Genomic DNA, 21220 nt, shown 5'->3' with positions numbered 1-21220 from the left:
TTATGTTAACTTGCAAAAAATGATTGTATTACTAGACCAGGAGCCTGACAGCATGGCAGAGTAACACTGTGCTGTTTCCAGAACTGGAGCACGAGACTATGTACGCAAGACCTTAAAGTACATCACTTTGAAGGCCTGCCTGCTGAATTTTTTGCATATCTCTCGGTTTGGACCAAATGATGCTTTAAACCATTTAAGTGTTTCCTCTGCCAGACAATCTGCTTTTATGAATACCTTTCTTTTTTCACCACTATGTACCTCTGTCTGCATACAATCATCAATGCAACACGTTGCTTAGCAATAGTGATCATCATGAGCAAACAAGACACTGGAGAAATGAACACTGTGGACAAAAACACAGAGAACAGGCCTTGCTTTGTATTAGTATTCGGAGAAGGGGTCTCAAAATCAGTCCACAGAGGTCTCACACTCAAACAAAATTGTCCCGAAACCCACATACTGCAGTAGTGTCAGTTGGTGCTAGGAAAAGCTACATCAAAAACAGTCTAAATTATACATTAAATTGTCACATTTCACTATTCCGTTTTTTTTTTTTAACTAAATACAAAAATAAAACACCTTCTACCTTTCTAATGTGTACCTTGAACAGTATTCTGGTGTTCCATTTTAGTCCATAATCCAGGCCTAATTGGTTTCTACGCTTGTTAACCGTATGCCTTATTTATCCCAGATTTTCTCTTAAATCAAGGAACTACTTGCAAGTACTTACCAGCAGTGTGATGTGTACTTGGCAAGCAATGTGTTGTGACATGCAATTATTCAGTAATTAAGATGTATGGTTTAAGAAAACGGGCATATAAATGGCCTCTGTGTTTGTCATCCCCAGTTTTGTTAGAGTTTAGTGATATGATTCCATCTACTGCAAAAGTGCTGAAGCTGGGCATCATGACCAGGTCACCTATTCTGAGATGCTATATAAAAGCTATAGATGAAATAAATTTTAAAGCGCATAACAATCAACATGGATAACAAGATTTAAAGATAAAAATAATTCCACATATGATCTTTGAGGGAGAGTGATTGACACCTTGGTTGGACAGGCCTATATGGTCCATGTGAGCTCCTGCTGTCTATGCATGAACTGGGCTGGGGGACAGTTGCAGTTAGGAGTTTTATTAATGTGCTACGGAAGACAGCGCATGGTGCTGTAAGCGAAGACAAGCCACCGTCTGGAGCATGACCCTGGCCAATCAAATGAGCCCCCAAGGCCCTGGGGACAGGCATCCGCATACAGTGCTGGAGGTGTGGCCTTGATGAATGAGTTGCTGTGCAGTGAAGATGCTCAGAATGACGCTGATAATGAGCAGCACTGCATCCCTCCCCACCTCTCAACACAAACCCCATCCATCATCCACCGGCCTGTGAGCAACCATCTCTGAATGGCTCACTTGACACACACTTCTCACTCTTACCAAAAATCAATTGTTTTTATCGAGGAAGAAATGCAGCCTTGTGGAACAGGACAACTTGGGAAATATAAGTGGGACTCAGAGGCAGTCTGTCACTCAAAGAGATGCGCTTACCAGGCTCCTCAAAATCCTTCTAGACGCTGAATGCCAAGTCTGCACTTAACATCCCACCTCTATCTGCAGCCCCAGAATCACAGGTAAAATGCTCCTATTGTAACTGCTACCTTTCTTGCTATGCTCTACAGAGAGCAAACTCTCAATGTCAGTCTGCAACACCCGTTTTCTGTACAGGTATCCCGGGAACATAACTGCTAATGCTACCCTAGGTGTTGCCTTTGCAGCTAACCACTGCCATAAAACATGAACCCTCCTTACCTTGCTTCTCAAAAAGCTTGCTGCCTACAATTTCTGTCATGGAAGACACTTTATGCTTCTGCAGCTTCTCTGGAGGTATGCAGGTGTAGAAGTCATATAGGAGCTTGCTGGGAGATATGAACAAAGAAAGAGTTGCAGTTATTTCCTCGAAATCAGTGTGATCTTCACCTCTTCCTTTTTCTGTTGGGTTGAAGTGAGAGGATTTTGCTACCAGCAGTGTTTGTTACACTGTAAGCAGTATGGCTTACAGCATTTGCCAAAAAAAAGGAACAATAAGTGACTGATTACTGTTTAGTTATGTTGAATCAGCAGTGCTTATGGACATTTCCTACTCGAAATACATTCCGAAAGTAAATAAACAAATGTTTGCACTGTAAATAAGTAGGCAGTGGTTTGCAGGTTACTGCTTGCCGATCCAGTTTGGTTCAGAGTGGATAAAACATAAACCCAGTTAATGACGCAGTGGTATTGTTGGGAAAAAACTGTGTTCTGAATGTGGGACCATGGCATTCATGAGTAATTCATGCAATAACTTTGCTTTATTCAACCAAGCAACTACCCAGAGGCTCTTTATCAACCCAGATGCCCCATTAGAGAACAAACAAAGCACCATACAAGAGAACATTAACTAAATCAAGTACTTATGAAATTCTTTTGCCGGTCACGGACCTCTGCGAGATACGGAGATACTGGCCTTAGCATATGTATCCGATACACAGGTATATACCTAGGTATTTATATAAAATACAGACCTCCAACATGGCCTTTATTGATTTTGAATGTGGTACCACATCTTCCTAGAGCAGCACTGTGAGGCTAATTCCTCTCAAGGGCCATTACCTTGACTTCCCTAGGTAATAGGTAATGAATGGCACTTTTGAGATTAAACCTGCATGGCTAAAATAACCGTTTACATCGCCGAGGGAAGAAAGCCATGGTTGAAACAGCATTTACAGTAATTCTTACTGCATGATGGTGGGTACAGATGACCCTGGGTTTCTGGGAGAGGAGCCTGCAGACTAGCTGCACTGAGAGAGCTGCTACAGCCTGTCTCCCATGGCCCATTTCCACCAAGCAGCAAAGCAGTAGACCTCAGCGGTGCTTACTGTGCAGCTGCTTTGTGGAGGACCCTGGACTCAGGCTTTGCAAAAATAGGAAAAATTAGGTAGTTTCACTGTAAAAGAAACACCCCCAGATTATTTTTTTAAGTTAATATAACTCCCACGATGAAAAAGCAGCATAAAAGCCCCAGCTAGTAAAAACTCCCTGGAAGATCGCAGAGGTCATTGGAGGCTGAAGGCCACTATGCAACAATCTCGCTGTTCAGCACCCACTGCTTGACACTGCTAACCTCACACTTTTAAAATAAAGATAATATACTTCATAAAGTGGATGAATATGCATGAAGACGTAGTTACTGTTCAGAACTTCTTGTACATCAGAAATCTAAAACTCAGACCACAGGGGACTGTGTATATCCTGGTATTCATTCCAGCCCATTGCTCTGGATTAATTGGCCTAATTAAGAGTAGTAAATTATGTGTTTGAATTACACCAGTAATGCCTAACTCCAGTCCTTCAGAGCCTTGGGGTCCTTGCTCTACCTTGACTCTTTCATTTCTTTATCAAAGTAATTACTTGGACAGTAAGTCACCTCACCGGTTGTTTTAGGTATAAATCAGGCATTAATTAAAAATGTTAAAATAAATCAGTCTCCAAAGATTTGAATTATACTGGGGCCTTTCTCCAAAAGCACAAAACACAAAATTTATAAGCTATGCAGCAGAAGGAGTTGCAGTCATCTGCATCACTTGATCATTTTAACACATAATTTAAAACTGATTGCACAGAATAATTAAGAGAAGTAGCCAGTGCAAAATCTGCATGCATATGGCTTTTCTTGAGTGTACAGTTACTAAACTGCACAGCCTTCCCTAAATGTCCACATGATACTCGAGCAATGCTGTTCAGTAGAGCAAATATTTTAAAGACAGCAACCTGAAGGAAACTGAGTTGAAGGCACAGTGTAACGAAGTGTCATTCTATAGGGCTCTGACCCCTCCGTTTGCACCCAAGGATGTGTTAGAATTGGTCCCGGAGGCAGACCATGCACTCGGAAGTTCATCTGTTATTAACGTGGCTTGCGAGTCATGACCGGGCCTGTTTGATGTTGCGAGTATGGCGATGACTCTGAAGCAAGAGTACAAAAGGGAGAATGGGATTATTCCGGTGAATTCGAATGTTTGCCTCGTATGACACACAAAGAGGGTGTTCCAGTCTCTGCAAACTTCAAAGGCTGGTAGACAGAGCATTCAGGGTATCTGATGTCAAAAAGGAAGCGTGTGTTTTGTACCCATGTGCAGTGTATATCATCTTCACATTCAGGTGCAGTAAATGTAAAGGGCGTGATGGTTTTGTTTGAATGTTGCCATCTAACCCAATGATTTATAGACACTCTGAAACAGAGCCTCATTACTGCAGCCTGACAAGCAAGTGACAGAGCTTGCCCTGTGACAACTATTTTTTTAAAAAGTTTCTTGACATCAAGCTGGCAGCACAATACAACACAGGAATCAGATAACACAAGTCATTATCTAGCAATCTCACAATAATGAGCTCCTCAGAAAGAGGATTGGGTTCGAGGAGGACGACAGGAGGTTTTATAATCATAGATACGGCACATAGCCTACAGAACATTGTCTTTGAGTTATGTAATGTCTTCAGTTCTTGGGTTTATTAGCGGAGCAATGTACATGGAAATGGTCAAGTGTAACTTTTCTATTTAGGTGACTCACCTGAGCAGTCTGGCATCAAATACCATCTCCACATCGTGCAGAACCGTGGGCACGTACTTAAAAGCAGCCACCTGCCCAAACAGGAAGCAGAGATTAGATTGCTAAGGTAAACTGTCGGGTTTCCGTACACTTAACAGGCTTAATCAATTCTATGAAATCGCCCTGTTAGGTTGGAGCCCGTGATATGGGGTCAAACTACTATTAATTCTTATGGTGAAAAAATGTGCACACAGACTCCAATGTTACGGGGGGGGGGAAATCACAAAAAATTTACCAAAATGAAAATGTAGCAAGGAATGAAATAACAGCAGCATCTTTCACCGTATCTGTGACAGCAATTATTGCATAGCACCCACTTACAGCAGAGATTCCTTTATATGTGGTGGCCAGGACACAAACAGTGTGGGCCGCTTATGAAAGAGACTGCCCTTAAAGCGGACTCTCATAAAATTATGCTGAACTGAATCTGTACAGTACATTAAATGTGATACCCCCAGCATCACAAACTAATATTGTTCAGCAAATCAAACTATTTTTGTATAAATACTTTATTAGATATGAAATGAATTAGCACATGTTTAGCAATGTCGTGGAATGTGACACGCCGCACGTTAAAGAATACCGTTTGGGGATATTATCCTGCTGTGGTTTAAACAATCATGATTTGGATGGTCACATTGCCTTACTTCCCCTCTCCTCAATCCTCATCTTTTTTGCTCATTCTTGCACCCCCAGGCCACTTATGTATCAGCCCCACAGGCCCACTGCTTATTAGATAGCGATGCTAGGTGAGCACTATGAGGCCTTGCAGGTCGGTGGACGCAATGAGTGTGATCGTGGAGGAATAAGTCGAATGGAGAGAGCGCCTCACATAGAAGGGGATTACACAGCTCCTGTTACAGGGCAGCAGCAGGGTTTCTCTATGCACAGCTGCAGGTTCTCTCCACACACGGCCAGAGATTACTGAGTCCATTGTTCTCTCTAATCCGCCAGCTCCCTCTCCGACAGATCACTGTATTAACGCGCCCGCGTCTGCACTCACTCCTACGCTCGCGAAAAACCACCCCCTCTGAAGGAGGCATCTGAGTACACCTGCTCTGTGATCAGAGCTGATTGTGTAGGATGGCTTAAGGGCTGTGTTATTTTTCAAAAGCCAGGAGAAAAGCACAAGGAACTGACCTTTACATTTAGTCAAGGGTGCTGTCTGCAAAAGTAACTGGGAGTTTGCTGGTGTTTTGTGTGGTCGCATGCATCATCTGTGTAATAATATATTATATATGTGAACCCATCTGACATAATAGGTATGTAATTATCAATTCCATATGTTGGTTTAGAGGAAATCATGCATGTAGTAGAGAAAGGGTAGTACAGTTGCAAAAATAAGTGAACCCCACGTTGCACTGGTGAAACCAAGTAGGTGAGCAGAATCAGCTGTGTAAATCATAATCATGTATTCTTTTTATGAGTTTATTTTAAGATTTAATATTTAGATTTAGTTTATTCAGTTTATACAAGTTTATACAAGAATAACTACCATCCCTATAGGGTTCATATGCTTTCAAGAAGCACTGTATGTGTGACTGGTGCACACGAGGTGGGTGTGAGTATGCAGGGTGTACAAACCTGCAGCAAGACAGTGGTGTCCTGTTCGCTCTTCATCAGATTGTTGATGGACTCAAAGAGTCGTTTCAAAGACTCTTCAAACTCCTTTTGCTCCTTGCCTTCGTATAGCCTGTGGGAGAGAACGGAGCGAACAATGGGCCAGGTGTCGGCGTTGCCGGACAAAAATGTGGGCTTAAGAAGAGGACTGCCGTAGCTGGAAGTGCTGCAGTCAGCGTTCATGCTCATTTCCACACCAACAGGTCTGAGTGGTAGTGATCTGAGATATTGAGCAAACCAACCATCTTCCAAGGCAAAACAGACAGTTCTTTTATCACAGTGCGGCAGATATTTAAAGCATCATTTACTTGAGACAATCAGACAAGAAAAGAGGCGTAAGCGAAAGTCATACTTAACATGAAAAACGTTTCATGAGGTCTACTGCAAACAAGCAGACATATATTATCTCACTTCTCTATGGAGGGGTAGTAGAACTGCTGTTAGCGGTCTTTCATTCAGCAAGGTTCATGACTGCATTTTTTTGAGCCCGGATTCTTAATCTAGACCTAATGCATAATGTAGGTCTGATCCATGGAAGAAGGACAGACATGACTGGAATAGCCACATGAGAAATCCTAAAAAGCTTTCCTTTCATCTGATGTCTCAGCTTTTCCGCCACAAAGAAGTGCAGAAATGATGCGTTCTGCTCTTAACAATAATGGCTCTGCCTTGGTAACAGAGGAGGCAGCTGAGCAAAACCAATACGCTGCTCTGCAATCTCACTCAGAATGAAAAGTTGCCCTTTAATATCTGTCTCAATCAAATTGTGCATTATAATCATTCTAATCAAGCATTTATTGTTAGCATATGCAGCTTCTTATAATGAATCTGAAGCTTAATCTATCTTAATTAACAAGAGGCCTAATCATTATTGTTTTCTTGATGGATAAGAGCTATAATAAGGTGGTTCCAGGTCAGAAGTCCAATTCCCTCAGCAACCACAATGGAAGCGCATTCTTTTATATGGAATCGCGCAGAACCCGTATTTGCAGTTTAGACTCATTCACAACGTTTGCATGCAGGAAGGAAAGACAGAAAGGAACAAATACGCACAAATATGAAGACCATGTGTGTATAATATATACAATAATATATATGACCAAATATGTACAAATATGAAGGCCCATGAAAACTGATAAACAAAATGCTTTTGGTAGTTCCAATTCATTTCAAAATCAACTCACTTTGAAATGAAGCAATTTTACCTTGTTGGGTATGCCCTCACAAGATCCAGCTTTCAGAGTTCATTCCTTTTAACAAAGTACACACACGAGCACACGTGTGTTTCATCCTTTCCTCACAAAATATTCTTGGGTTCATGTAACCACCAGCATCCACATATGTGTCTCACGGCCCAGGAAGAGCAAATGACACTCACTGTGAGTAGAGCATGCGGGAGCGCACAATGAATTTGAAGATGTATTCCAGGGCTTTGAGTGTGCGCAGGATGGGCTCACACTGCTCCCCCCGACTCGAAATATCCAGGTAGGTCTTCAGCACTGACATCAGCTTCCTGTGGGTGATGAGGGAGCAGGGTTACCATGGATTTAAGCAGAAAAACATCACAAATAGAGAAGAGACGATCAACGTATTTGGAAGTAAGATAGTTTATTATAGCCATAGCCAGTCAGTAGGTGCAGAGTACATTCCATACTACTGCAGAATTCAGAAATGTACAATTTCAATGTTGCAGCAGTGGCCTTACCGGTCTATTGGCCCCAGGATTTACCGTGCAGACGACTGCTGCAAATAGATTAACCTTCACCAGTAACGTCAGTACCTGTTTATTGATTTGCTACATGTTGCTGCTTTGCAAACACTTTCAAAAAGCTTACAGCATTACACTTTACCCTCTTTTACAGCGATGCCATTCGAGCGCATTGCTCTGGCACACTGCTCAAGGGCACAACAGCTGAATCCTCCTACATCTTGACCCTGTAATCTTGGTTACAATCAAGTTTCATTAATCAATAAATACACTACCTGGTTCCACTACATCTATGAAGCTCGATGAGTGAGGATTAAAGCAGCAATGGGCCAAATGGATTAAAGAATAATGGTAGAGTAGTATTAATGGGCTGCAGTATTTGGAAGTTATGCTGGATAAAAACATGAGCAGAGTGTAATCTCTCTCACCGTCCCCATTATTATGAGTGCTACACTATAAATACTGTGGATTTTTAATGATGACGGTCAGCCACAGGAATAATCTCAAATATACATGAATCACTACATAACAGGCTATAGGGATGCCCCACTACATTTGGGATGCCCCACTAAATTTGCCCGGGACAGTCCTGATCTCCAGTTAAGATGAAGTGACCCTCTTATCCAATGAAATCTCTTTCAACAGCAGACTTGGCAGCAGGAGAAAGAAGGCAATGCAGGCAGGGTATTATAGCTAAGACTTTGAGATGACACTTGATTATTCCGAAAAGCTCTGAAAAAAATCTTTAAGTCCTTATTCAACCGCGTTGCCAAAAGCGGCACTCACCAGTTGTTTACCCAAACACACTGCCACCTTCTGGTTGAGACCAAAAGCGACCAGTTCAGATTAAGAAACACTAACGTGCCGTACGCAAAAAAAGTACAATATTGAAACACGTACATTTTAGAGCAAGGAAATATCGATGGAGACAAATCTGCAGCAGGTGGCAGGCATACAGACAGCTGCACGCATGCACAATCTGCATATGAGATGGAGATATATTCTTACAGACCTGCATTAGGAGAGTCTACTTGTGAAAACTCGTAGACAGATGCGTACTTAAAGAATCACAACAGGAGACAGGGGCAGACAGATGCTTCTCTGTAGAACTACAGTGGGAAATGGAGAAAACACAGATACAGATACAAACTTACAGACATACAACAGTTGACAAATAGAGACATACTTGTAAGCAAGTGTTGCACTGAAGTGCTGTTTGATGTAGGCCTCCAGCACAGTGTTGAAATGCTGGAACTTCCTGTCAGCAATCAGACCAATGATGTAGATCTACGACAAAGATGTAGAAAGAGAGGTAAATATATTCAACATGTGAAGGCCCGCTGAACACATCAACACGTGAACTAAAAAAAGCTGCCGCTAAAACCAGTAACAGCGATTAAGGACATGGACGTTGACGAGAAACCTGAAGGTTGCTGGCTGAAGCCTCGCTAACCTGCTACTGCTGTAGAAGCCTTGAGCAAAGTGCTTGCGCTGAATAGTTATGGAAAAATACCCAGATGTACAGTATAAATTGGTCATACACCATAAATCACTTTGCAAAAAAGCGTTAGGTCTGCAACGTGTTTCCTGTAACAGACAGGAAAAAAAAAAAGAAATTCACCGAAGACTAGAAATCCTACATAAAAAAAATGGGCATGATTTCCAAGAACCTGTCTGACACAAAGTTCTATATTTCAATTGTAAATGGAAAGCTTGTGAAGATGCATGATTAATGTTCATCTGAAAAGCTATGAGATAAAATACAGAGAGAGAAACGCACCAGGGCGTCGAACACAAGGATGTCGTAATCGTCTGTCTGCGAGTGCTCCATCATGATGTTGAAGAGCGCATCCAATGTGTCCTGCAGGAACTGGGGACACGGGACAGTGGAGAGCAGGGGGGTGCAAGGCATTAAACTTGGACAGAGCGAGAAAAGATTCTGAGAAGGAGTACTATTACAGTTAAGAAGCACGGTGAATTAGGATTCGGACCTGACGTTCACTAACTGCTAGCGTTGCACCTGGATTATGGAACAGACAAGTTGGGAAATCAGCTGACAGAGGAACGCAAACTGACAGACAGAAGATGGACAGCTGGGGGGAGGCTCGTTGAGGGAGGCTGTCAACACACACACCTTCACTACTTCCTCCCCGTCAATCAACTTCAGCTTCTCCAGGTTTTCCTTTAGGGAGTCGGGACGGGTTCTCCATTTCAGCAGCCCCAGCAGACCCACTGAGAACAACAATACGAGCTGGAATTAATGTCCACTATACACACAGAATTCTCTACCTCTCTCTCTCTCTCTCTCTCTCTCACACACACACACACACACACACACACACACACATACACACACCGTTCTGTGTCAGTTTTGTGGAGCACACGAGTGTAGAGATGGTGAAGCTGTCCCTGGAGCTAACAGACAGCGCCCCCACACTGCTGGAGCTCCGCATCAGTCCCGTTCCCTTGTGGATGTCCCCTTGGGTGCGTGTCGACGGCAGGGACAAGTATGACGTCACATCCTCCATCCTCTTACTGTCCCCCTGTTGGCAGACAGAGCCGCACACCATAGCAAACAGTGAAGGTGAGCCTCCATCCACTCTCACACTCAGTGTGCAGCAGGTTATTATAGATGAGCATGCTCTCAGGTCACTGCTTTTTGTAAGAGCTCACCTTGAAGACCACAAGGTCATGAAGGCCATCCTGCAGCACCGTCCCGTCTTCCTTCATCAGACGCACGAATGCCATTGCAAAGTTCTTCTCGCCTTTGTCTTTTGCTGTGGACGGCGAGAGAGCGGTAAAGCGCGTTCAACTGCACGTCAACCTACACCGCAGTTCCTGCATAAGAAAAGGTTACAGGAGAGGCCTGAAGGTGCACTCACATTCTTGCGAGGAACGATGGCGAAACATGAAACGCAGATGTATCCGCTGCATCTCCTCCAGTGGGATGGCCACCTACGGGTAGGAATATTCATTTGACCATAGTCTAGACGCTCCCTGCTTCTCAGCAATGGGACTGTGAGCCCAGGCTGAGGTCTAATAATAAACAGTACAGGAAATCCATAGCTAAAAACAGAACTAAAGCATGATGCCCTACTCCTGTGCAATTTCAGTTCCACAGGAAATGAAAAGGACCTGACAAGCATTTGATAATAGTTCTGTAGGGGTCAACATGCTGCTCCAGCACTGAGAGTGAGAATACTTTTATTAGAATGGATTAGTTCTCATATGACTCCACCGTCAAAGGAAAAGCATTGGTGTATTACTGCAATACAACTTTGGCCCTATAAAGCTTTCATCTATAGTATTATCAGCAACGCAATGTTTGTTCTGCGAGTTCAGCTCAGATGTGGATGGGCTGCTCTGAGTTAATGCTGGAAGATGCCATGTTTTGCTATTTTTGCTCTATTAATCGCCTGCCAGATTTCCCTGTAATGGATCCTGGGTAAAACCACTTTTTCCGTGTTCCTGCGCGTTTTTCTTGTCGGCCATATGTTCTACTTTCTGCACATTTTTTCTGCATAACTGTGTTTTATTCCTGCTTTTTTCCAGGACATCTCTGCTTTTCTATCACATGATGAGCTATAATGTCCTCACATCTCGCTCACCTTGAACGTCTCCATCCAGCGTGGCTGCTTCACCTGGTAGTAGATGACGGATTTGTACTCGCTCACGGGCCGGTCTCCTGCCCCAAGACAGATTGAACACTAGGACAGAAGCAAGAAAAGAGCAGGGTGACTGAGAGATCTGCAGCACTGTGCCTCACCTTTTCCAGGAAGTGATCCCTGGTGAGAGTCTGATTTAGGACCCTTCAGGATACAGGAGGCAAGGCATCCTCCACATTTGACGAATGAGGCCTGAATCCTGCGCAGAGTTCACGGGCCGTGAAATACAGCGGGCTCACATGGAGAATGAGACCCGTGGTCCTGGGCCCTGTATATCATCCTGCCTGCACCATATGTCACAGAGCTCCCCAGAAGGAAGGTGACAAGCTGAAGATATATTTGAACTCTCCAGAGACACTGGCCGGGCTTCCTGAATCCTTCTAACAGTGGGCTGGGGTCACTGTGATTTCAGCTACTTTCGTTTCAATCAGTGTCTCAAAGTAAGATAAGATACAGAAATGGTAAAAAATTTTACAAAGAATAGAGTATACTCCACCGCATCACTAGATTGTTGTATATATTGTGTCACACCATTACGAGAAATGTAATTTAGGACGACGGCTAAGAGTTTTTATGGTTTAGGTACCCTTTTCTTTATGAATGTGGCCATTTATGATCTTTTTCAATTAACAGGTTGCCAAAATCTGCCTTCATGGTGCATCAGAGGTATGCAGCATTCCAGAACTGTTTTTCCACTCTTGTCTGATTATAAAGCCATCCACGGTTTACGGTAGCACAAATGACATCATTCCAACAGACAGACAGTTTTGGGTCGGAGCCAAGCGGATAAATGAACCCTCTCCTGTAGCATAAGCTGCTTCGAAGAGTTGTGAAATATTCTGAAATCACCAAATAAAAATGGGCCAATGCAAATACTGTAATTCAGCCCTGCTGGCTGCAGTTCAGTGTATCCTTCACCTGGAACCCATTTCCTCTTACACGTATTCATTCAGCAGACGCTTTCATCGAAAGCAACTTGCAGTATTAAGTCACTATTAATTATTTACCCATTCACACAGCTGGGTAATTTCCCTGGAGTAATTTAGGGTAAGGACCTTGCTCAAGGGTACTACAGCTGGAGATGAGACTTTAACCTCCAACCATTGGGTCTATAGACAGTAGCTCTAACCACTATACTACTAGCTGTCTCTTCCTCTTCTACTTCAGGCAAGTCTCCTTTTTTCTGTAATGGTCTCCATTACACTGAGGCCCCTCTTATGTTCCACATTAGCCCCTCCCATAGCATCACTTTTCCCCCGCATCTTTGATTTCAGCCATACCCACCTGTGTCAGCTTTCGAATCTCTCACACACCTGTGCTTGTACTCACCGGCACTACCTTGCCCTCCTCGTCACACACCCACATGATGACCTCTACGTTCTTCTGGGTGGTCTTGTTGTACTTGTCAAAATCACCAGCGACAAGGGTCAGGTAGATGTCATTGCGCACATCTCCAGGCATGATGATCTCGGGGAAGCCAAGCTTGCGTGCCACCACGGTGCTGCGGTCCACCAGGTGTGGGTACTCCTTCCGAATCTGCACCATGTCACCCACCAGGGCCTTCATAGTCACCCACAACCCTGGGCACAGGAGCGGGGGCCATGTTCAGTAGGACTGTTTAACAGGTTACACAGGCAGTAGTGCTGTAGTATGGCAATGAATAGTGCTGTAGTACAGCTGAAAACCTTGGCCTCCACTGTCTCCTCGTGATGCTGTCACCTTGTTGAGCAAGGTGTGGAGGAAGTCATTCTCTGCCAGGACACTATAGGCACAGAGAAAAGGGGCATAATACAGCAATAGATTCAACACAGCAGTAATACATTATCGCGCACAAGGAATACATTACACACTAGAAATTCAATAATGGTAATTCTATTATCTCACATAGGCAATTAATTCATTGAGAGACCGTTGAAGACACTAAGGAGAATATACGGATAGGAGAGATAACAAGAGTGACAGAGGGAAGGGGTAAGAGGAGGTGAGTGAGCAAAAAAGAGAGGGGGAGGGAAGCAGGAAGGATAAAAAGGACAAGGGTACGAAAGATAGTGGGGAGAATAAGGAAGTGATAGTGGTGCGAAGGTAGTGCTGCTCCCTTCTGCTATGGGGTTGTGCATTAAAATCTGGGTTTAAATCCAGCATAGCCTGTGTGGAAGTTTGCATGTTCTCCCTGTGGATTTCCCCAAGGCGCTCCAGTTTCTTCCCACAGTGAAAAGACGTGTTTCAGACAAACTGGCAAATCTAAAATTGCCCTTAGTGTGTGAGTCACTGCGTATGTGTTTGCCCTGCGGTGACCTGGTGTCCCATCTACGTGGACTCTCTGTTGAACCCTGTGCTTCCTAAGACTATCTGGCCCACCATAACCCTCTGCTGGATGTTACTTTGCAAAAATGATGCATGGGTTGAGGTGAACAAACAGTACAGGAATGGGTGAGGCTACCTGGAGCGGAGAGGAATGGTGTACGAGACAGAGGTGGACTCACGGGTGGAATGGGATGAAATACTGCTTCTCTTCATCGCACTCAATCTTTCCTTTGATGATATCAGTGATGTCCATAACTGCATTCGGAACAAAGGCAAGGACAGAAAGCGCAATAAGACATTAAATTATTAAAAAAGACCGTTGAGTCACCAACGTTACTGAACATGACAACCGAACAGGATGCAAAACAGGAGAAACACTGCGCAGGAGCAGCATCTTCTCTTGATGCACAGTGCTCAAGTGTGAGCTCTGAACTTCACCGTGTTTTAGACACTGTGCGGGTATACAATTTGAGTATCCACCTAACATCACTCATCCTTTGTTCAGTTCACATCTGTGAAACTCAGATTTTAAAAACTAAGCATTAACCCTTTCGGTGGGATACCAAGGCACCAAAACTGCTCTCTTGTACACAGACATACTCACACATATGGATCATATGAGGAAGCCAGTAACATAAGGCTACGGGAGAATAAATACTGTATAAAGCTGAGAGGTGGAAGCCCAGTTCCGATGTAGAGCAGTGTCCCTATGGGTGTAAGGGCACCAACCTGCCACCCCAAAAGGCCTCCGCAGACCCTGAGTTAACTTCTTCGTGCTGGTGTCCCGGAGGTCCATGCGCCCTTCACGCACTATTTGGCAGATCAAGTAGATCTTCTCTCTGCTCAAGTCCTTGTTGCCCAGGTCCTGAAGAGGGTTCCACAGTCAATCTCATTGCGCATCTTAATCTCAAAGTGTTCTTAACCTATGGTGTTCATTCATTAGATTCTTTAGCTACTCGAATACTTTGTAAAATATTTGGCGACACACACAGAACTCTAATTTGTGCCAGTAAACTAATGCAAGTGTGACCTCCCGACTGCAAGAAACCATATATTAGAATTATATTAAACTGTGACATTGAAAGACAGATGGAGACAACCTGTGAGAAAGAGGTAGACAGCTATGTCCTTAAAAAAGATTCACTCAGATATCTTTTCACGACATTTTCTCCTGTTGGTAACTTACAGTAAAGACCACCTTCAGGTTGTTGAGCATGTCAATCTCCTTGGGGAAGCCTTTACTTCCCCAGCGCACTAGATAGTTCTCACTGGATAGACAGAATGAGGAGACACAGGATAACAGTAAGCCTAACCAGTAACATTTTCTGAACAACATTTTGTTGATGCAACATTGTCTTATAACACCCTGATATTTCTACGATATTAGAACAATCCTGCCAGAATGCTTGGGTTCAAATTAAGGCTGAAGTCCAAAACCTGGCATTGGCCATCAAGTTATGAAGTAGCAAGCTAAATCTGCAGTTGTGCTGACTGACAGATAAGACCCGTTTCCCATTATCAGAGGGTTTTTCATGGTGTGAGACATCTATAAGGGACCTTGTCCAGCAGAGTGTAAAGCCCTCTGAGACACAAGCAACAGGATGCTGAGCAGTGATAGAGACATTATGGGTAAGCAGATACAAACTGGGTCACATATATTTTTCCCCCGTACCAGGATTCAAGATCCACTAAAGCCGTGAACAACGAGACAGAAATAAAAAAAAAACGAGAGTGAAGAGGAAACAGAATGGTAAACATTCACGGAAGGTAAAAAGCTGCAGGTTAAAATAAAGCTTTATGTTCCAGCTTGCAGTACTACATTTCAGCAATATTTACACTGCTTGTTTCCTGCCAGTGAAGCAGGTGAAATGAATTACATTAGAATGACAGGGAGATGACAGGCAGGAGGAGGGCAAAAAGAGAGGGAGACAGGAGGACCGGCTGTACGCAGAGGGAGTACACAGAGAGAGTTTCTTTTCTTTAATGGTGATGACTGCTCCTGACCTGATAATGGTCTGCTTGATGGGGTCGTAGAGAGACATGAAGAGCTCTGCATCCTCACCGATGCGGCACACAAAGTTGCGGACGAAGACATAAAGACTGTGAGTGGGAGAAGACTGGATGCGGGCTGATATCCCAGAGTGGTCCGCCTGGACATTAGACTGGTAGGAGGCAGGGAAGCTGCTATTAAATTAAATCAAATTCAAGGACACAGACAGTAGTGGGATGGAGTCTCGCACCATCACGTTGCAAGAAGGCATGATCTGTCCCGTCATCCCTCACACTGAAACCAAATCAAACTAAACAGTTTAAATGGATTTAAATTCAGCTGTATCAGTTCCACTGCAATCACACTAGTGACTGTACTTCTGAAATTGTTTTTGTGCTCTTGACCAAGAGCCATTTTGCTGGACATTAAATTGTTAAGGAGGAGAGACTGTAACATGTCCCAACACACTCAGTGTATGAAAGCGCTTTCCCCGAGCGGGGTCACGGCAACACAAGGCGTTAGGCTGGAGGGGAAGGGACACACGCACGATGGGACGCCAGGCCATCGCAAGGCACCCCAAGGAGGACTCAAACCCCAGATCCCCCAGAGAGCAGGCACAGGCCAAACCCGCTGCATCAACGCACCCCCCATGTCCCAACATTTCATTTAAATTTCCGACTTCCATCTCCAAGCTCACCAACTCTCTCCATCGTGTTCTCCAGCTCTCCTTCTCTCACCTGCTCCTCTTTGATGCGCTCTGCGACCTTCGCGCTGGCATCTTCGTGGGCACGGAACAAGCTTATTACACTGGCTTTGTCTGGGTCCAGTATATTCCCATTCTCGTCTCGAACGACAAGGTCAAGTTCTAGGATCCTAGAAAATGGGCAGTATTTTAACCTTTCACATTTAAATATACAGTGCTGAAATAAAGTTAAATGTTCGAAGGAAACAAAAATTGCCACTTGTGATCTATTTGACATGGACTTGCTGCAGTGCGTATCCTGCAAACTACAGCTATGGTCATCACTAGCTTGTAAAATCCAATATGATCTCATCACTCCAAAGTATAAATGTAGTCTTGGATGGAAAGAGTTTTGGCGAGAGAGAAAAGGTCTTTCAAGTACTTGTTTCCATAGTCGATCTTGGAGGTAACTTTCTGCTTGAGCTCCTTGAACTCATCGCTGGGCAACGTGCCTGACAGCAACTGCGAGCGCCACTCCATCAAGTCCCACATTAGCCTCTGCACTTGACTCACACGCTCCTTCTGGTTGGCCTACACCACAAAGGGGGCACATAAAAAAAACACAGACTTAAAGATCGTCAAGGGAAGGAGAAGTGGTGAACACCAGCAGATACCTAACCAATGCAGACAGAATGACAATGCAAATATTCTCACCAATCTATTATTATCATCATTTATTCATTTTGCTGACACTTTTCTCCAAAGTGACAATGTTAGGTGTACTATGCTGAGCTGCTTACAACTACTAACACATTTATACAGCCAAATCACTGGTGAACAAGTTTTTTGTCCCACGAAAAAAATGCCTGTTTTCTATGTATTTTTGCACGCTGAATTCAAATATGTTTTCAGAATGTCTCTATCACCCATAGTTTTTCTGTACCAGTATATTTACATATCATACTGTATAGTATATTGGTAATGGTACTATTTGGGGCATTTGAGACATAAAGTTTCCAAAACACAGCTATTTTCGCTGTTTGTGAAGTACAATAGTTTATTTTTGAAAGTACAAGCCTAGATACTCGAGTCTCTGATGAGCATGGCGAAAGATTTCACCAAGACATTTTGGAAATGGAAAAAACGGTACCAAGGCAAGTCAAGTCCCAATTTGTTGGCACACTATTGCTGGACACTGAAGAGGGATGAAGAGGGATGTTCCTGAGGCCAAATACAGCCGAAAAGCATACATTCGTACGTTTTACAAGTAAGCTTGTACATATTTAAGGTGTAATAACAGCCTTATTTATGAATAAGTAACATGTATGTTTTCAAAACTTACTTGCTCTCTAACTTTTAAACCCTGCCTGATAGAAAAATCCCAAAAACAGACCTGAATTCAGCGTAAAAAGTACTATAAAGTACACCTATTTTAGTTTGTGGGACAAAAAAAAAGTTAAAATTTTGGTGACCAGTGTAATTTTTACTAAAGCAATTGAGTATCAGTATCATGTTTGAGGTTACTGCAGCACGTGGGATTTGAACCTGGGTTGTGTTCCACTGCAAGGTACCTGCTGCCTAGTAATTCATGTAATGAAGTCTAACTACCAAACATTCTTAATAGGATGGAATATTTTAATTATTGTGAGTTGCTTGTAGCGGTTCAGAAAATGTGTGTGTGTGTGTGTGTGTGTGCTTTATGGAACATTAGCAGGTAATCACTAACAAAAAATTACAAGCATAATATGCAGTTAACAGCAAGAGTGAGATTTTACGTGTTAGACACACTTACTGATTTTAATAAGGAAATCCTACCAGATGTAGTGCTATGTAAATAAATAAAAAAGATGCAAAGACAGTGTTTAATTAACCAAACTCACCACATACAGCTGTTTCCAGATACTGCCCCATTCCCGCAAGGTGGTGGTCACCTCTTTCACCAGAGGCATTTCTGCTGAGGTCACAACTTCCTGTCCCCTAGACAAAAACACCAGTTTAAATAAAAAGCCCCTTTCAGTAACACTCTCCTGAAAACCAAATGACAATATCTTTTAACAAAGTTTCATGTGTAACACACACAGCATGCTGAGTATGTGTGCTTACAGAGCTCTGAAGAGCAACTTTATAGTGTACAGAGTGTTCAGTAGTTCAACAGTCTACATCATGAAATGTTACTGTATTCACTATTCATCAAACAAGAGTAAACAGTAAGAGTAGATAACATCATGCAGGAGGTTAAAGCAGGAAGGATCAGCATAAAAAGCTGCTGAATATAAATGCTATGAAAATGAGAGTACTGTAAGGAATATTAAATCTGTAGAATAATGCAGGCTTCAGCAGCATAGTGGAAGGTTAATGTGTTATTATAATTCTTCACACAGTGTCTTCATGAAGTTCAGGAAACATCAACACATGTAAGTCAGGTTTATAAGCGACTTAACTGCTACCGCTAATCTAAGGCTCAAAATTTAAAAGCCTCAAATTTCACGGGGATGTGAATATATGACGTTTGCGTGGTCTGTCCGATTCAATGAAAGGCTGTTTGGTGTGTCAGTACTGATGAGCCTCTTATATAGTGTAGAATATTCAATGAGAGGGCAAGGTTAGAACAGTGTTGAGCTTTCTGTCATATTGCTCACCCTCGTTTCTCGATGATCACCTCCTTCACGTGGACAAAGCTGGCTGGAAACATTCCCTGCACAAGGCAATGATAATTCTCTTATGTTAAAAAAGTACTTTGTTTAATAATAGGCAAAAAAGGAACGTAAACTTAAAGACAGAGCTGGGGTGGAGGAAGGAATCAAAAGGGGAAGAAAGACGAGAGGAATAGAAGTGTCGGGGAAGGTCGTCAACTAAAGAGAAACTCCAAAAAACTCTAAATTTGCATTATTTCTAAACTTGCAAAAACTACAATGCACTAAAATCCAATCATTAGTCTTTTGAACCCAGAAATCTCTTTAACTCAGTGATCCCTAACATGCATCATCCCTTTGAACGTGCAACTCCTCTAAATGAGCGATCCCTCATCCTCTGCAAGGACGACTCGGTAAGGAGGCACGTCTTTCTTTGGTGAAGAACATGACAGTGAGCTACAGCAATTATCTTTGACCAAACAGATAGCTGAGATGAGCCACAGCTCACTAAAAACGAGCGCCCTGTGACATTACCTTCTGGGCCTTGTTCTTGGTCAGGTAGCCTCTGTACCACCCTGTAACAAGAAATGACGCAAAGGTAGAACAGATCCTTGTGAGAAACAAAAAAATCTTTCCATGTTCTTGCACACTGAGGAATGTAGGCATAGGGACAAGTTCAAACGCATGGGATATGTTTACATCACGTTCAAGGTTTTAAATATGATAATGAAAAAACATGATTAATTTAATCACATCATTCTTAAAGCATATCTACTTCTACAATCTAATCAGCAAAGGGGGCATTTTCTATTCTCCGGGAACGAGCAGACAATATCTGGAATATACTCCTCCTTGAGATAAAAATTCTGAGCTGATCCACAGCTCCTTCCCAGGTCACCTTCGCATGACTCCTGGATGTGCACGGTGTCCCCAATCTCCAGTGACAGATGCTTCTCCGTAGTTCCTTTGAAGTTCCATTTAACTGGGTGAGAGAGAGCAATAGAGAAGGAATCGGAGATATAGAGACTCCTGTCTTAGAAAAGTCTCTGGGGTGAGACCTGTCTGAAACCAGTAGCCTCACTCAGAACAACGCCGAAATCCAGCTGTCTTTACACGCCTCGCCATGCATCCGTCGTCGTTTCCGTTACACTCGTTTAAATTATTAAAAATTATTTTGGCAGCCCTCGCTAAAGACACGTCCTACCAAAAATAAATTTGTAAAAGTATTCGTAATTATGACTTTTAGATGGAGAGTAAGAAATATGCAGATATGTAATATATTTTGTCCATTTTAGTATACTGTCACACATTTTCACATTGTCAAGTCTTTCTTCTCTGTCCCCAGTCCAGCTACGGCTGACAACAAGCTTGGAAAGAATACCACTCTGTGTTGTAGTAAGAATCTTCTCCGTTTCCACCAGTGGTGGCTGCAAGTATGTGTTTAGTGACAGTAACTCATTTGCTGCTCTGTTCCTCATGATATTATATTGGCACCTTTGCGTCGTTGTTTTCTGTGTCTCCATGTAACTGCGGGGAGGATAAATAAAAAAATAATGAAGAAATGTAAATGTCCTGTTAGTCACCCTAATTGACTGTCGCTGGTGGCCTGCCGCCATCATGGCTTTTCGCCTGAATGGCGCAAAATTTCACTCTGTGATCTTTAATAACAGCGAGTTGGATTTACATACAGTGCCTTGGGTGGCAACTGTTCCTAATTACAAACACAATCCAAAGGAAACATCATGCTGCCTGGACGTGGTGAATAAATTATAGACACCATCTGCTTTTATCCAGACTTGCATTTAGTCTTTTCTCAGTTTTTCTTAATCCTGGTTCTTGACAGTAACTGCATATGCTGCCTTTTGTTTGTTTTGCTTCACTAAGTTTATGCCCTTATCTGGAGCAGCTTGCATTATTTCTTACTTGTTTCCCAGCCTTGTTTTTCGAAGGCAGCTTACTCTGGTTTACAGTTGTACCCA

At 43.0% G+C, this 21220-nt stretch overlaps 1 protein-coding gene across 2 annotated transcripts in view; it reads right to left on the bottom strand.

The window, feature by feature from the left end:
* The window catches only part of dock2 (dedicator of cytokinesis 2), an 87138-nt gene that overhangs the window by 40798 nt on the left and 25120 nt on the right, over window positions 1–21220 (bottom strand). For both annotated transcript variants that reach the window (XM_018737332.2, XM_018737331.2), the window contains exons 3-25: window positions 20140–20223; window positions 19776–19816; window positions 19248–19303; window positions 18489–18585; window positions 17051–17199; window positions 16664–16799; window positions 15941–16098; window positions 15123–15204; window positions 14666–14801; window positions 14116–14191; window positions 13318–13394; window positions 12962–13212; window positions 11576–11674; window positions 10850–10922; window positions 10641–10744; window positions 10324–10510; window positions 10102–10199; window positions 9748–9837; window positions 9154–9254; window positions 7638–7772; window positions 6224–6332; window positions 4601–4671; window positions 1806–1912 (exon numbers count right to left, since the gene is read on the bottom strand). In XM_018737332.2, the coding sequence (XP_018592848.2) occupies window positions 1806–1912; window positions 4601–4671; window positions 6224–6332; window positions 7638–7772; window positions 9154–9254; window positions 9748–9837; window positions 10102–10199; window positions 10324–10510; window positions 10641–10744; window positions 10850–10922; window positions 11576–11674; window positions 12962–13212; window positions 13318–13394; window positions 14116–14191; window positions 14666–14801; window positions 15123–15204; window positions 15941–16098; window positions 16664–16799; window positions 17051–17199; window positions 18489–18585; window positions 19248–19303; window positions 19776–19816; window positions 20140–20223 (2517 nt within the window). The remainder of the gene's footprint in view (window positions 1–1805; window positions 1913–4600; window positions 4672–6223; window positions 6333–7637; window positions 7773–9153; window positions 9255–9747; window positions 9838–10101; window positions 10200–10323; window positions 10511–10640; window positions 10745–10849; window positions 10923–11575; window positions 11675–12961; window positions 13213–13317; window positions 13395–14115; window positions 14192–14665; window positions 14802–15122; window positions 15205–15940; window positions 16099–16663; window positions 16800–17050; window positions 17200–18488; window positions 18586–19247; window positions 19304–19775; window positions 19817–20139; window positions 20224–21220) is intronic.

Source organism: Scleropages formosus, chromosome 13 (genome assembly GCF_900964775.1).
Source record: "Scleropages formosus chromosome 13, fSclFor1.1, whole genome shotgun sequence".
Classification (NCBI taxonomy): domain Eukaryota; kingdom Metazoa; phylum Chordata; class Actinopteri; order Osteoglossiformes; family Osteoglossidae; genus Scleropages; species Scleropages formosus.
This window is presented reverse-complemented; position numbering and strand designations above follow the sequence as displayed.